General features: G+C 41.9%; 1 protein-coding gene and 1 pseudogene across 1 annotated transcript in view; one reads left to right on the top strand and one right to left on the bottom strand.

Annotated features, from left to right (window-relative positions):
• Positions 1-2,034: 2,034 nt before the first annotated feature.
• LOC101177327 (septin-7-like) overlaps positions 2,035-16,890 on the bottom strand; it is a 43,141-nt gene continuing 28,285 nt past the window's right edge. The window contains exons 10-14 of the mRNA XM_030808404.1: positions 15,183-15,493; positions 13,930-14,118; positions 12,390-12,487; positions 3,368-3,974; positions 2,035-3,104 (exon numbers count right to left, since the gene is read on the bottom strand). Coding sequence (XP_030664264.1) covers positions 15,469-15,493 — 25 coding nt within the window. The 3' untranslated portion in view covers positions 2,035-3,104; positions 3,368-3,974; positions 12,390-12,487; positions 13,930-14,118; positions 15,183-15,468. The remainder of the gene's footprint in view (positions 3,105-3,367; positions 3,975-12,389; positions 12,488-13,929; positions 14,119-15,182; positions 15,494-16,890) is intronic.
• On the top strand, positions 9,092-10,838 carry LOC100579932 (annotated as a pseudogene).

The raw sequence follows: 16,890 nt of genomic DNA on the forward strand, positions 1-16,890 counted from the left end.
TGAATTTCAATATGATAATATTATTCATTTTCAATTGAGCCATGCCAAGCTTACTTTTTGCAATTTAGCAGTAGGTAACCATACATGAATTGGAAGATTGCTATCTGTAATTACCCTAAATGCTCAATCTCTGCTTAAGTAAGACAGGCGTTCTATTTTGTAGTCAACTGATTTTACTCAGTATTTCAGAGAAGGTTTCCTTCACTGTCTTGCTTAGGATTTTATTTGGGGTAAATAAATTTTTTTTTATGAAATATCAAAAAAACTTCCTTGATAAAATATTAAGGGAAAACACTACTTAAAATGCGAACATAAACAATTTATCATTAAAATATACATTCTCAATAAATGTTTAATCTAAAAATTATCTTTATTTTTCATAAGCAAGAAATTTATATACTTCCCCTGGAAGAATACCATCATTAATCCAACAGAGGTTTTCAACCAGTGATTAGACCACCATAGGTACTGAGCTAAATTTCTGTTAGAGTAGGGATTGAACGGAGCAGGGTGGTCCAGGTATCAGCAGCAATCAGTCACTTGTGAGAGAAGTAGTGAGTGTCCTGATGCCAATTCAGCTTGTGCTGTGAGTCTTGGCTGCCCATATTAGTTTTCTGGGGCTGTCACAACAAAATGCCACCAACTGAGTGGCATAAGCAGCAGAAATTCTCTCACAATTCTGGAGTCCAGGAGTCCAGGATGAAGACGTTGACAGTAGGCTTCTTCTGTCATCAGAGGGCCACGAGAGAATATGTCATCCTTTTCTTATAGCCTCTGGCAGTTTGCTGCAATGCTTGGCATTCCTTGGCTTGTAGAAACTCTGCTTTCAGGTTCACAGGGCATTCTCCCCGCACACGTGTCTCTGAATTTTCCTCTTTTTATAAGGACACCAGTCCTCTTAGAGTAAGAGCCTTTCCTACTACACTGTAACCCATATTAACGTTACATCTGCAATGACCCTATTTCCAAAGAGTCATATTCTGAAGTACCAAGGGTTAGGACTTCCACATATAAATTTTGGTGGGACACAATTCAACTCATAATACTGCCCCCCAAGTTCATCCTGTGAACTTGGGCAGGTCACTTCATTCTAAGTCTCAGCTTCCTTGTTGGTAAATATAGTAAAACTAATAAATAGTACCAATGTCATTGGCGTATTTAAGAATTTATCTAGGCTACATCATGATTTAGTAAGAGATAGGGCCTTTAAGAAGATTAAGCCATGAGGGTTCCTTCCTCATGAATAATATTAGGTACCCTTATAATAAGACTTGACAAAGGAAGTTCATCTCTCTATTGCCCTCAGTTTTCTGCCATGTGAGGACACAACAAAAAGGCCATTCCCAGACACCAGAGCCTGTGCCTTGATTTTGGACTTCTCAGCCTCCAGAACTGTAAGAAAATAAGTTTCTGGGCCAGGTGCCATGGCCCTCTCCTGTAATCACAGTATTTTGGGAGGCCATGATGGATGGATCACCTGAGGTCAGGAGTTCAAGACCAGCCTGGCAAACATGGTGAAACCCCATCTCTACCAAAAATACAGAAAAATTAGCCAGGCATGGTGGCACTCGCTTGTAATCTCAGCTACCCAGGAGGCTGAGACAGGAGAATTGCTTGAACCCAGGAGGCAGAGGTTGCAGTGAGCCAAGATCACGCCACTGTACTCCAGCCTGGGCAACAAGAGTGAAAGTCTGTCAAGAAGAAGGAAAGAAAGAAAGAAAGAGAGAGAGAGAGAAAGAGAGAGAGAGAGAGAAAAAGAGAGAGAGAAGAAGGAAGGAAGGAAGAAAGAAAGGAAGGAAGGAAGGAAACAAGTTTTTGTTCGTTACAATATACCAGTCTTGAGTGATTTTGTAGCAGCCCCAAATAGACTACCATCATTTGATATGATCCATTTAAAACATAAGAAAAATAATCTGTGGAGGTGGAGGTCAGAGTTAGGATAATTGAAATGGGCAAAAGGCAGCTGTTGGTTGCTGAAAAATTCAGTATCTTGGTCTGAGTTTTGGTTATATATATAATAAGCCATAAGTTGAATAGGTTTCATGCGTTTTATTTTATATAAATGAAGGCTTAAACTTAAATACAAGAAAAAAAAAGAAGGTTCTCCTAGATACTTCCTATCCTCCAGTACATTCTCTCTCTTCCTTAGGGTTGTTTTGTTTTGTTTTGTTTTTGAGACGGAGTCTCGCTCTGTTGCATCCTGAAGATTATCAGGACTTCTATGGACTGGATGGTAGAGTGAGTCTAAGCGCCACATCCCTCCGTTGCTTCCTGTGGGTATGAGGGAAGAGAGGTACGTTTCTTGTCCCTAGGGAGGTAGGCTCGACCAGGAGGGGACCTGGTTCATTTCGGCCAGGCTGTCATGGCTTCCAGAGCACCTCGCCGCTATTTCCGTCGCTCAACAGACAGGCTGAGCTCTTTGGAGGAGTACGTGATGTTGGGTTTTGCTTTGCACTTCAGGAACTGCTGATACTGTAGCTTCTGAGGGAGCTGCAGGGATTTCCCGATTTCCTGAGTGCCTGTGTTAAAAGTTAGAAGTGGGATCTGCTGGCAGCTTTGAGACTGAGCATGACGGTGGAAACATCTAATTTTATTAGTTTTTGCTTGAAATGCAAAAGATGAGAAAAAAAAGTTCCCGTTTGCTCCACATATTTCTCTTAGAATGAAGCCAATTGAAAGTTAAGTTAACCCTGAAGAAATTCCCCCTGGCGTTTGCAAAGAGCTCCTTTATGCCTCACGTCCAGCTTGGCTCTAAAGGTCTCTAAAGAGCCTGAGAGCTGCTTCGGAAAGGCGGAGTCACAGTACAATCGGTGTTAACTACGTGTGCAGCCACCGTCGTCTCCTTACTCATATTACAGGTGCAGAGGCAGTATAGGTGGATCCCTCACAAGTCGAGTGGGTTGACCTCAGATTGACTTTAGAGATGGTTTGTGACCACCTGATAGATGGTAGCCATTACAGCATTTAGAAAGTGAGTAAAAGAAAGGATGCATACGGAGGCCCACACGCTTGCTTGGCTTCTGCAGATGGAGAGAGAGAGGTCGCTTTTCTGCCTTCTGAGTGTTGAGTAACTTTTTTTTTTCCTTTGCTGGCATGAAATAGAGCTGAAAATAAAAGCAGACTTTCTTTTAACAAGATAGTATTAACATGCTTGCAGAGTATTTCCCTGTGGATTTCTGCTTATCACAGTGATACCACAAAGAGCTCTAATCTGGAGGTATGGGTTGTTCCCTAGCTTAGAAGGAGGTCAATCCTGGAGAGTAAGTACAGTGAGGTACAAAAGGATCCTTTGGGATTGGAAGAATAAGCGTTCATTACTTTTATTTATTTAAAACAACAAAATGAACTTTCTCCAATACTGACTGACCTTGACCCCTGGAGTTCAGAGTGTTTGCATCTCACACCAGAAGCTTCCTCAGAGGACCCAAAGAAGTACTTTTTACTTCCACCAAATTTCAGCTGAGGTGACTGCTATCTTTTCATCATTTGCTGTGTGTTTGTAGTTAAATCGTTTAAGTTTCAGAGTTTGCGGATCTCCAATGGAAAAAGTGACCACCAGCACATCAAATAGTCAACCCCTGGCAGTGTAATCTTTTAGTGAAAGCTTGTAGGGCTTCTGCAACCTGGTTAGGGGGAGTTAGAAAAGGAAACAGAAAAGGACTTAAGCCTTTTAGCTTCTGATCTGAAATCAGACTTGGGCCACACAGTTCTATGGTTTCTGATGACTTCATTTACAGCTAGAAATAGGCTGGATGGCCAGGAATACTACTTGTTTGCCCCATGCGTGTTCCATGTTAGTGATTGATGGGACTGCTTAGAAAGAATAGGTGGATAATCCTAAGCAGCAAATAACCTCAAGTGAGTAAACATGAGTCACCTCTGTGTATGAGAGAGAAATGCAGAGGCCAGCACAATTCACCTTGACAGAAAATTCCAAAGTTGGGGAATATCATGGACCGCTTCTTCCTGGCGTCCTGGGGAAGAAAACAAAACCTGGAGGTACTGGGGATTGAGCCCAGGGCCTCATGCATGCTCTACCAATGAGTTCTACCCCCTCGGCAACCTAGATCCTTCAGAAAACCCTTTGGTGACCGCCAATATCTGAGCCTGCCCTCTGTGTCAGGATAATCATGATGTTTCCAATTCTGCGGTTAATTCCCTACATGAAGCGCTTCCTCTTTTAGGCACGGTTATACCAAAAGAAAGGTAGCTTAGCCTGGCATGGTGGTTTATGCCTGTAATCAGAACTTTAGGAGGCTGAGGCGGGTGGATCACAAGGTCAGGAGTTCAAGACGAGCCTGGACAAGATGGTGAAACCCTGTCTCTACAGAAAATATGAAAATTAGCCAGGCGTGGTGGCAGGCGCCTGTAATCCCAGCTACTCGGGAGGCTGAAGTACAGAATTGCTTAAACCCAGGAGGCGGAGGTTGCAGTGAGCCGAGATCATGCCAGTGCACTCCAGCCTGGGTGACAGAGTGAGACTCCGTCTCAAAAACAACAAGAACAACAACAAAATGTAGCTTAGTGGTAAAAATAAAGGCACTGTTCCTGATTTGTCGTCAGCCCAAGATCAACTCACCCCAAGGTGGGCTCTCCATCATGTTAGACTTCCTGGAGCATACTTCCATTCTATCATTTGAATGTGTCCTGGTATACGACATTCTCTTGCAAATTTTCTGATCACAATTTTCTGTAATCTTTTGACTCTTGGAAGCATGTTGGTGTCTCATATAGTCAAAAAATAAACCTGACTCAAGTGTGTGTGAAAATACCCTAAAATTGAATACAAATAGAGGCAAACTAAAATTGCATTGTGAAACAATAACATAATCCAACTGAAAAGTAACGAACTGATCTATGAAAATGGTTTATACAGTTTGTTGTTCTAATTGTAAGATTAAAAAGAATTGCAAACAAATCTTGAACTCTGTATCAGGGTTATTTTTGTAGAGCTAGGGCTGTAAGAATTCTGAGATTTTGTGTGAATTTCAGGATTGGGAAAATGAGTGTGTGTGAGCAGGTGTGTTGTTGGAACCAGACTGTCACTGTAAGAGAAAGAAGGTAAAGAATAGTCCTGTTGGTGTTGATGGGAATTGGAGGCATCAGTATGAAATTATACATATGTAATTTTACAGGCTGGGCACGGTGGCTCACGCTTGTAATCCCAACACTTTGGGAGGCTGAGACGGGCAGCTCCCTTGAGGTCAGGAGTTCGAGAACAGCCTGGCCAACATGGTGAAACCCCGTCTCTACTAAAAATACAAAAATTAGCCAGATGTGGTGGTGTGTGCCTGTAGTCCCAGCTACTCGGAAGCCTGAGGCAGGAGAATCACTTGAACTTGGGAGGCGGACATTGCAGTGAGCCAAGATCCCACCATTGAACGCCGGCCTGGGCAACTTAGCCTTTTCTCAAAAAACAAAAAAAAAAGTAAAATTTTCCTGCAGATCTGTCTGCTAACTAGGTCTAGAAGAAATACCTCAGAAACAATGAACAAAGATAATAATATTTTGATTTTCAAATACCATTCCCTACTAAAAGGCACCAGAGATACTAATAGAAAGTAGCTACTAGTGTCAACTACACTGACTCCAGGACTGGGCCAGGGAAACTACAAGGTAAACCTAAGATATCTTGCTGTGCCAGAATGATGGGGATGATTAAAAAGAACACAGAAGTGGGCTTGAAGGGAATCTCATTGACCAAATCTGACACACTTTGAGCATTAATGATGACAATAAATGATTATCAATCTTGGGAACTTAAATAAATAAATATGGAAGATGGGAAGATTTTCCTTACAGTGGTATGCCAGCTAATAAATGTGGAAGGAAGGATAAAATTTGAAAATCCCCATTAGAAAATTAGAAAATCTGGACACCATCAGAATGCTGATAAGTGCAGACATAATTTATAAGTCAATACTAAAAGTATAGGTAAAATTTTCATGAGGATCAGGATATTTATATAGTCTCAGAGTATTTCCCTAGAGCTTACTTATTGATTACAATGGGGAAGATGATACTTTTGCAGGGAAGAAATAGCAGCTACAAACTTAACCAAATGATCAAAGCTAACTTCACTAATAATGGGGAAAACTGACATCACATGCCTCTTGGTGTGATAGAGGATAACATGATTTTTGTGACATTTCTCCCAGTTTCCATAACCTTAATCTTATCATAAGTAGCACAAATTAAGAAACATTCCATAAAACCACTGGCATATACTCTTCAAAAACATCAATGTTGTGAAAGACACGATTGAGCAACTGTTCTAAATTAAAGGAGACTAAAGAGTCAAGACAATTAGATTCATATGTGTCTGTGAAATGGCTCCTAGCTTGAGAGAGAAATTTCTATAAAAGATTGTATTGATACAATTAGTTAAATTTTTAAAGATTGTATATTAGATAATACTATTTTATCAACGTTAAGTTTACTGAATTTGATATTGTTCTGTGTTAAGGAATTGATCTTGTTTTAAGAAATACACAATGATGAATGTAGGGATTAAAAAGATATAATGTCTGAAAATCATTATCAAATAGTTTATAGAAATAATCTTTGAGATATATATATCTCAAAGTATGTATATATATATATACTTATATATATGTGTATGTGTGTGTGTGGGTGTATATATATATGTGTGTGTGTGTGTATATTCCTGTTGGGAGCAAGCCCCCCAAAATCTGGCCATAAACTGGCCCCAAAACTGGCCATAAACCAAACCTCTGCAGCACTGTAACATGTTCATAATGGCCCTAATGCCCAAGCTGGAGGGTTGTAGGTTTACGGGAATGAGGGCAAGGAACACCTGGCCCACCCAGGGTGGAAAATCGCTTAAAGGCATTCTTAAGCCACAAACAATAGCATGAGCTATCTGTACCTTAAGGACATGCTCCTGCTGCAGTTAACTAGCCCAACCTATTCCTTTAATTCAGCCCATCCCTTCATTGCCCATAAGGTATACTTTTAGTTAATTTAATATCTATAGAAACAATGCTAATGACTGGTTTGCTGTTAATAAATATGTAGGTAAATCTCTGTTCAGGGCTCTCAGCTCTGAAGGCTGTGAGACCCCTGATTTCCCACTTCACACCTCTATATTTCTGTGTGTGTCTTTAATTCCTGTATTGCCCCTGGGTTAGGGTCTCCCTGACTGAGCTGGTCTCGGCATATTCCACTGTTGCTGATTGTTTGGTTGAAGAGGCAACATGTTCGGAAATGATCCCAAGATGTGGACAATATGTGCTTCTCAGGTGGTTCCCATTCCATTTTAAATGTTTCCAGGCGGGGACAAAGATACAAATTTCTCAGTATGTATTCAAATCTAACAGGTGTTTTATTCTATTTTCCTGGTTACACTCCCTGTTTGTGAGTCAATCAACTAAGGACATCTGAAGGAAACAGAATTTAATTCTCAGAGTCAGGAAGTGATGAGAGACTGCCTTGGTAGGGAAAGTAATAGGAAATTTGTTCTTTCTTGCATAAATAAAGAAGAAAAAGAAAGAAGAGACAGAGACAGGGAAAGAAATAGAAGGCATAACAATCCTAAATATGTATCCACCAAACAGCAGAGCTGCAACATATGTAAAGAGAAAAAAACAGTTAACTTTAAAAAAAATAGACAAATCCACAATTACTTTGGAGACTTCAAAACTTCTCTCATAATGATTGATAGAACAACTAAACAGAAAATCAGCAAGAATGTTGAAAAATTAGTCCGGGTGTGGTGGCTCACGCCTGTAATCCCAGCACTTTGGGAGTCTGGGGCAGGGGAATCATGAGGTCAGGAGACCAAGATCAACCTGGCTAACATGGTGAAACCCAGTCTCTACTAAAAAAATACAAAAAAAATTAGCCAGGCATGGTGCTGGGTGCCTATAGTCCCAGCTACTCAGGAGGCTGAGGCAAGAGAATGGCATGAAACCAGGAGGCAGAGCTTGCAGTGAGCCAAGATCACAGCACTGCATTCCAGCCTGGGCAACAGAGTGGGACTCCATCTCAAAAAAAAAAAAAAAAAAAAAAAAAAAGAATGTTGAAAACTCAAACTCAAAATCATCTTCAGCCACCAGAATTCAGTTAACATTTATAAAACAGTCCACACAAGAAGAGCAGAACACACATGTCAAATCCACACAGATTATAGGTCAAGGTAAAACATATCCTGGGCCATAAAACAAACCTCAACAAATTTAAAAGAATTAACCAATATGGTATGATCCCTGACCACAATGAAATCAAACTAAAAGTCGGTCACAAAAGACGACAGAAAAATATCCAAACGCTTGGAAAATGAACAACACACTACTAAACAGTTCATAAGACAAAGAGAAAGCCTTAGAAGACATCGAAAAATAAGTTAACCTGAATAAAACTGAAAATACAATATATTAAAAATTCCAAGACATCCTAAAGGAGTGCTGAGAGAGAAACATACAGCACTAAGTGCACACATTAGAAAAGAAAAAAGCCCCAAATCAGTCCTCTAAACTTTTACTTGAAGAAACCAGGCAGGAAAAAGAGCAAAATAACCCAAAGCAAATAGAAGAAAGGAAATAATAAAAAATAAAAGCAGAAATCAATGAAATGGAACACACGCACATACACAAAAAATAGAAAAACAAACAAAAATCTAGTTCCTTTCAAGGATCAATAAAAGAAGAACTCTAGCAAGATAGAAATTTTCAGCAGAGAGATGACACAGTTTACCAACATCAGGAATAAAAAGAGGAGATCACTGTAGACTCAGAGGACATCAAAAGCATAAGGGAGGCTGGGCGCGGTGGCCCACGCCTGTAATCCCAGCACTTTTGGAGGCTGAGGTGGGCGGATCATTTGAGGCCAGGATTTCCAGACCAGCCATGGCCAACATGGCAAAACCCCGTCTCTATTAAAAAGTCAAAAATTAACCAACCATGGTGACGCATGCCTGTAATCTCAGCTACTTGGAAGGGTGAAACATGAGAATCACTTAAACCCGGGAGACGGAGGTTGCAGTGAGCAGAGATGGCACCACTGCACTCCAGCCTCGGCGAAGAATGAGACCCTGTCTCACCAAACACAAACAAAAAAACAAACAAAAACCTCTATGGGGGGAGGGGAGGAGACCTCTTAGAACTAAAAACGTAATACAGCAAGGTCACAGGATAAAAGTCTACAGAAATAAATTATATCTCCAAATAACGGCAATGAACATGTGGAGAGTGAAATTTAAAATGTAATACCCTGTATTTCCTAATAGCTAGAAGAGAAAATTTGGAATATTCCCAATGCAAAGAAATGAGAACTATATGAGGCGATGGATTTGCTAATTCCCCGTATTTAATTATTATACATTGTACGCATCAAAACACCTCTCTGTGCCTCACAAATATGTGCAATCATTATGTGTCAAGTAAACATAATTTAAAAAATACATTTTTTAGGGCGGCGGTGGCGGCTCCCGGGACAGGGGCCTTTTGTTTGGAGTGGCTGCGTGTTTGTGTGTGGGCAGGGGCCGGAGCCACCAGGTAGTCGGCCTTCCCAAGCTTGCTCCGTCCCAGCCGCCCCTCGCGGGGGTGGGGGACCACCCTGTGGGCCGGGCATCCCCTCAGGCGCTGCCGCCCCGCCCAGCCTGAGGGGAGGAACCCGCGGGGCCTCACCTAGCGGCCCAGCCACCTCCGGAGTTGCAGCCTCTGCTTTCAGTGCTCCGGACCCGAGGCCGTCCCTTGCCCCTCGGGCCGAGGCCATGAAGATCGAAGATGTCAAGAAACCCTCTCTCCCATGGTTTGGCATGGACATTGGGGGAACTCTAGTAAAACTCTCGTACTTTGAACCTATTGCTATCACAGCAGAGGAAGAACAAGAAGTTGAGAGTTTAAAAAGTATTAGAAAATATTTGATTTCTAATGTAGCATATGGATCCACCGGCATTAGGGATGTACACCTTGAACTGAAAGATTTAACACTTTTTGGTCGAAGAGGGAACTTGCACTTTATCAGGTTTCCAACCCAGGACCTGCCTACTTTTATCCAGATGGGAAGAGATAAAAACTTCTCAACATTGCAAACGGTGCTATGTGCTGCAGGAGGTGGTGCCTACAAGTTTGAAAAAGATTTTCGCGCAATTGGAAACCTCCACCTGCACAAACTGGATGAACTTGACTGCCTTGTAAAGGGCTTGCTGTATATAGACTGTTGGTTTCAATGGACATGCGGAGTGTTATTGTTTAGCTAATGCCACAGAACCTCAGCAATGCCAAAAGATTCCTTTTAACCTGGATGATCCCTACCCACTGCTTGTAGTGAACACTGGCTCAGGAGTCAGTATTTTAGCAGTCCATTCCAAAGACATCTATAAACGAATGACTGGGACAAGCCTTGGGGAGGGTACCTTTCTGGGTTTATGTAGTTTATTGACTGGCTGTAAGAGTTTTGAAGAGGCTCTTGAAATGGCATTCCAAAGGTGACAGCACACAAGCTGGCCCATGATATTTCTGGAGGAGATCATGAAAGATTTGGTTTGCCAGGTTGGGCTGTAGCATCTAGTTTTAGGAATATGATTTATAAGGAGAAGCGAGAATCTGTTAGTGAAGAAGATCTGGCAAGAGGTACTTTAGTTACTATCACCAATAACTTCAGTTCTGTGGCACGAATATGTGCTGTTAATGAGAAAATAAACAGAGTTGTCTTTGTTGGAAATATTTTATGTGTGAATACCCTGTCAATGAAACTTTTGGCATATGCACCGGATTTTTGGTCAAAAGGTCAACTGAAAGCCTTGTTTCTAGAACATGAGGGATACTTTGGAGCAGTTGGTGCACTTCTTGGGCTGCCAAATGTCAGCTAAAGCACCAGGTCTCTCTCTCAGCTAACAAATGTCACCCAAGAGGAACTGAAACCAGAGGCATTATTACTGCATTGTTTGTCACTGGCAACCAAAGGATAAAAGAGTAGCATAAGCTGCTGAATGTTGCCATATTAAGGGAGAGAATTTAGTAACGTGAAAAAAAGAATAATTTTAAAAAGACAGTAACTGTATAATCTCTGACAAAAAGGAAATACTTAGTCATAAATCTAACAAAATCTGAATAATGCTGAAAAAGACACAATGCAATGTAAGGCGGGCGTGGTGCCTCCAGCCTGTAATCCCAGCACTTTGGGAGGCCGAGGCAGGTGGATCACCTGAGGTCAGGAGTTCAAGACCAGCCTGGTCAACATGGTGAAACCCCATCTCTACAGAAATACAAAACTTAGCCAGGTATGATGGCAGATGCCTGTAATCTCAACTATTCAGGAGGCAGAGGTGGGAGAATTGCTTGAACCCGGGAAGCAAAGACTGCAGTGAGCCGAACTGCACCATTGCGCTCCAGCCTGGGTGATAAAGCAAGACTCCGTTAAAAAAAAAAGAAACTCACACGATGTAATGTACAAAATGCTGAAGAAATAAGTTTAAAAAAGCCAAAAATACAAAAAAAAACTAAATAAATGGAGAGATGTACAGTGTTAAGAGTTTGCAAAACTCAACATGGTAAAGATGGCAGTTTTCCTCAAATTGACATATAGATTCAATGAAATTCTTATCAAAATCCAAGCAAGATTTTTATTCTAAAATTTATGTAGAAAGTTAAAGGAATTAGAACAGCTAAAATAATCATTAAGAATAAAAATATAAGGGGAAGAAACAGTCAACTTGACTTCAAGACTATTGTATTACATTGTTGTATGCTTGTATCATTGTATAAGAAAGGCAGGAAGCAAGTCCGGGCCCCCTGGCTCATGCCTGTAGCCTCAGTAACACTTTGGAAGACTGAGGCGGGAGGATTGCTTGAGCCCAGGAGTTGCAGATCAGACTGAGCAACAAAGGGTGATCCTGACTCTACCAAAAAGAAAAAGAAAAAAAAAAAAAAGCTGGTCACAGTGGGCTTGCGCCTGTGGTTCCAGATAATCAGGGAGGCTGAGGTGGGAGGGTCCACTGGGTCACTAGATGTTGAGACTGCAGTGAGCAGTGATACTACCACTACACTCCAGCCTGGACTAGAGAACAAGACTCTGTCTCAAAATTTTGTTTTTTTGTTTTTGAGACAGAGTCTTGCTTTGTCGCCCAGGCTGGAGTGCAATGGCGCGATTTCGGCTCACTGCAATCTCTGCCACCTCCCGGTATCAAGTGATTCTCCTGCCTCAGCCTCCCGAGTAGCTAGGATTACAGGCACCTGCCACCACACCCAGCTATCAACAAAAAATTTTTTTAATAAAAAAATTAAAAGAATGTCAACATTATGCCTTATACAAAAATGAACTCAAAATGGATCAAGGATGTAAACATAAAATGTAAAAGTATAAAACTTTTGGGAAAGAACATGGAAGAAAATCTTTTGGATCTAGGGCAAGGCAAAGAATTTTACAGTTGGCATGGAAACATGATCCAGAGATCTTGTAAAGCTGGTTCTTCTCTTCCTCTTTCTCTCTCCTGCTGTGTCATTTCCTTTGGGTGATGCTGAGGCTGGAAACAGGAAATGCAAATAGGAGAGCATTAAAGGCAACTAATTGGGTCGTGTCTTTAGTTTTTTTTTTTTTTTTTTGAGACGGAGTTTCTCCCCTCTTGTTGCCCAGGTTGGAATGCAATGGTGCAATCTTGGCTCACTGCAACCACCGCCTCCTGAGTTTAAGCAGTTCTCCTGCCTCAGCCTCCCAAGTAGCTGGGATTACATGCATGTGACACCACGCCCAGCTAATCATTTGTATTTAGTAGAGACAGGGTTTCACCTTGTTGGTCAGGCTAGTCTCGAACTCCTGACCTCAGTGGATCCACCTGCCTCTGCCTCCCAAAGTGCTGGGATTACAGGCGTGCACCACCACCCCAGGCTTGTTTTTACTTTTTATTTGATCAAGAAATGAGATAAAAATAAAGAAAAAAGAGAGAGAAAGAGAGGAAGAAAGAGAGAATGGAGGAGAGAGAAGAAATGAAAGAAAGTTGGAAGAGTTGAATCATAGTTCTTTGAGGAGTGGATTTGAGGAGTGAGTCAGAGAAAAGTGAAAAATAAAAGTACACAGAGTTGAACCCAGGGCCTCAAAAATGCAAAACACAAGCTCCTCTATCACTGTCATATAAAGAAAAATCCAAGCTAAAATAGGAAGAGACAATGTCAAAAGAAAGACTATTGCAATAGGAGAGCACCCAGCAATCTAAGCATCTCAAAATAAAACAGAAAACGCTTTTCTTTTCTCTTCCTTTTTTTTTTTTTTTTTTTGAGATGGAGTCTTGCTCTGTCACCCAGGCTGGAGTGCAATGGCACGATCTTGGCTCACTGCAGCCTCTGCCTCCTGGGTTCAAGCGATTCTCCTGACTCAGCCTCCTGAGTAGCTGGGATTACAGACGCAACACCACGCCTGGCTAATTTTTGTATTTTTAGTAGAGACGGGGTTTCACCATGTTGGTCAGGCTGGTCTCTAACTCCTGACCTCGTGATCCACTCGCCTTGGATTCCTAAAGTGCTGGGATTACAGGGGTGATCCCACCATGCCGGCCTACGCTTTTCTTTTAGAGGTAGGGAGGGCTAGGCAAAACTTTAGCAAAACTTTTAAAGGAAATAGGGCAAGCAAGGGGGATAGGACTAGCAGGGTCTGACACCGAGTGTCTCTCTTGTGGTCAGCCAAAGAGAATAAGCAGATAAGCGGCAGGGTCTGCTTTTTAGTGCTTACCCAGGCTTGGGCAAGCAGAGTTCAGGAGCCTGCAAGGAGAATAGTAGAAGAATGGAAGAAGTTTAGGGGCCTGACTAAAGTTTGGTTAAAACAAAGCAGAAAATAAAAAATGGTTTCCCCTTGGCCAGCACTTGGTCATCACTAAGCTACACACCTAACTCTTCACTGAGAGCACTTTGATTTTCTGAAGCTTTGAATCCTTCATGATTTGTTATTCGTGTTAACTGTAAAAGATGGACTTACCACTTTTTTTTCTGCATAGGGCTTGTGATGGAAGAAAAGTAGTGGAAATAAAAATCAGGTAATAGCTGCGTGCAGTTTACGTTGCAGTTCTAAGCAGATTAATTGTTAAAGCTTCAGTCTTCTCTTATGAGTAATAAGAATCAAGTCTTGATTTGGGGCGTTTCTGATTTCCTTCAGAAATATCTTACCCTAGGAGGCAAGGATATTAAAAGTAAGGTTTCCCCTGGCTAAATACTTTGTGTTTTTTTTTGCTCAACAAGATTTGACAAGATTTGTTGGCAAAAACTGACATTGGGAGAGACACAGAGAAACTCATTTAGCATTTTGTTAAGAAGGGTCTCCTTTCCAGGAGTGATGGCTCATGCCTGTAATTCCAGCACTTTGGGAGGCTGAGGTGGGCAGATCACTTGAGGTCAGGAGTTTGAGACCAGCCTGACCAACATGTCAAAACCCCATCTCTACTAAAAATACAATTTTAGTATTTTAGTACAAATACTAAAAATAAAATTTTTGTATTAGCTGGGCATGGTGGCAGGCGCCTGTTACCCCAGCTACTCAGGAGACTGAGGCAGGAGAATCGCTCGAACCCAGGAGACAGAGGTTGCAGTGAGCCGAGATTGCAACACTGCACTCCATCCTGGGTGACAGAGTAAGACTCCCTCTCAAACAAAACAAAACAAAAACAAACAAACAAACAGATGGTAAATCCAACCCCACCCCTGACATAATGCAACTACAAACCTCACTGGCTTTCCTAGGTGATTTAAGTTTTTGATTGAGAATAGGCAAGGAACCCCAAGAACAACTCTTCCCCCTCAGCAGGTGCCTGACCCTGGGACCTCCTGAAACTAGAGCAGTGCCTCGCAAACTTTAGCATCAGAGTCACTTGAGGGCTTATTTAAACACAGGAGCCTGAGCCACATACTCAGCAGTTCTGATTCAGCAGACCTAAGGTTGGGTCTGAAATTTATTATTCTGCTTGCAGCACCCTAATCCCCCACCCTTTGCTCTCCTGTGCAGTGTCCACTGTGGCTAATATGCCACTGTTTGCCTGGAGAGAACCAATGGATACCAGGAAATTAAAGAAGAAAAAGTATGAAACAAAAAGAAAATACATGGCATGTGTGTATTAACCTTCCTCCAAAAAATGTATCTCAAAACAGTTGTAATCAGATGGATCGAGAAAGAACATGAAACATTTGTTTGCTTTTTTTGACCAGAGGAAGTGCCCAACACAACTGTGATCTACTTACCTTTTACTCTGCATGTATTTTCCATTGTGACAAAACCTTTTCCTGTTTTTTTCATATGGGGCCTCGGTTTGCTGTTACCAGAAGTTCCCAGGCAATATTGGAGTGACTGAGGAAATACAGGAATATGAATATGAATCAGTCTTATGGAATATCTGTAGGGAATGTTGATCCGTATTGGTTTCTGCTTCTTGCATGTTGAAGGCCTCTAATTCCCTGACAGTCTTCGGCCATCCAGCGTCCTGCCACTCCCATCTCAAGCGACTAGAGAGCCACAGCAGTCCTTGTCTCAGTATTGGATCGCACTTGTGTCCCTGTGAAGGTCGACAGGGAGAGACTGGTGGAGAAATCAGCAGACAGATGTTTTCACTCTGCTCTTTTGCCTAGAAAACAAACATAACTAAAAAGAAAAAAAGATGCCCACGGGCATTTTTCTCCCTTCTTCGTCTTTGTGTCTCTTTAATCATTGTACAAAATGGAGGGCCTGGCGCGGCGGTTCATGCCTGTAAGTAATCCTAGCACTTTGGGAGGTAGAGGCGGGTGGATCACGAGTTCAGCAGTTCGAGATCAGCCTGACCAACATGGTGAAACCCCGTCTCTACTAAAAATACAAAAAAATTAGCTGGGCGTGGTGGTGGACGTCTGTAATCCCAGCTGCTTGGCAGGCTGAGGCAGGAGAATCGCTTAAAAATGGAAAGCAGAGGTTGCAGTGAGCCGAGATTGTGCCACTGCACTCTAGCCTGGGCAACGAGAGCAAAACTCCGTCTCAAAAACAAAAAAAAAAAAAAAAAAAAGGGAGCGAACGTAAACCTCCTGTGCACGCTTTTGTTTGGGGTCGAGAGACCCCCGTTGTGATCCCGTTCTTCTTTCCCCCTCGTTACTTTTTTGTCTTCCTTCTGCTGTCGCAATCGCCTTATGTGATGTTGAGGCTCACAGCATAGAGGTTGGAGATAGTTCAAGGCAATGCATTGGAGTACATTTTTACTCTCTATAAGTGCAGAAATAGGATAGAAAAATGTGAGGAGGCAGAGAACTGCCAGAGTAAAACCATCACTTGGAGGTGCCGGGGATCAAACCCGAGGCCTCACACATGCAAAGCATCCACTCTACCACTGAACTACACCTCCTTCCTAAAAGGCCTCTTTGTAATAATTTTCAGGAAGTAAATTTCATTTCCTTAGACTCTCTGTGAGCATGCTGGTAGTACTGGTCAGAACTATAGAGCATGGAGAGCTACTCTGAGCAGGAGATATTTGGAACTAATGGGGGATACAGATTCTTTAGAATACTGTGTAGGACTTGAAATGAAAAAAGATTAGAAAAGTGTCAGATAATAACCACAAGAAGTTTCCATTGTGGCTTCAAGACGTTGAGTTCTTAGGGTCTCCTTCTATTATGCTTGGCAAGAATCAAGTTCTGGTTTTCGTTTCTTTTGATTTCTTCCAGATATGACACAAAGCCATTGAAATTCAGCCTTTCCCTGCCTAAAATGCTTCATATTTGTTGTTTACTCAATCGGAATATCAAGGGTAAGATTTGGTGGAGGAAAGCCATAATCAGAACAAAACCTGAGAGCGCTGCACTCAGCATTTTTTCATAAGGGTCCCTAGCTGGCACGGTGTCTTACGCCTGTACTCACAGATATTCCAGAGGCTGAGGCACGAGGATTGCTTGAGCTTGGGAGTGGGTGGTTGTAGGGAGCTATGATTGT

Source organism: Nomascus leucogenys, unplaced genomic scaffold, assembly GCF_006542625.1.
Source record: "Nomascus leucogenys isolate Asia unplaced genomic scaffold, Asia_NLE_v1 Super-Scaffold_573, whole genome shotgun sequence".
Lineage (NCBI taxonomy): Eukaryota > Metazoa > Chordata > Mammalia > Primates > Hylobatidae > Nomascus > Nomascus leucogenys.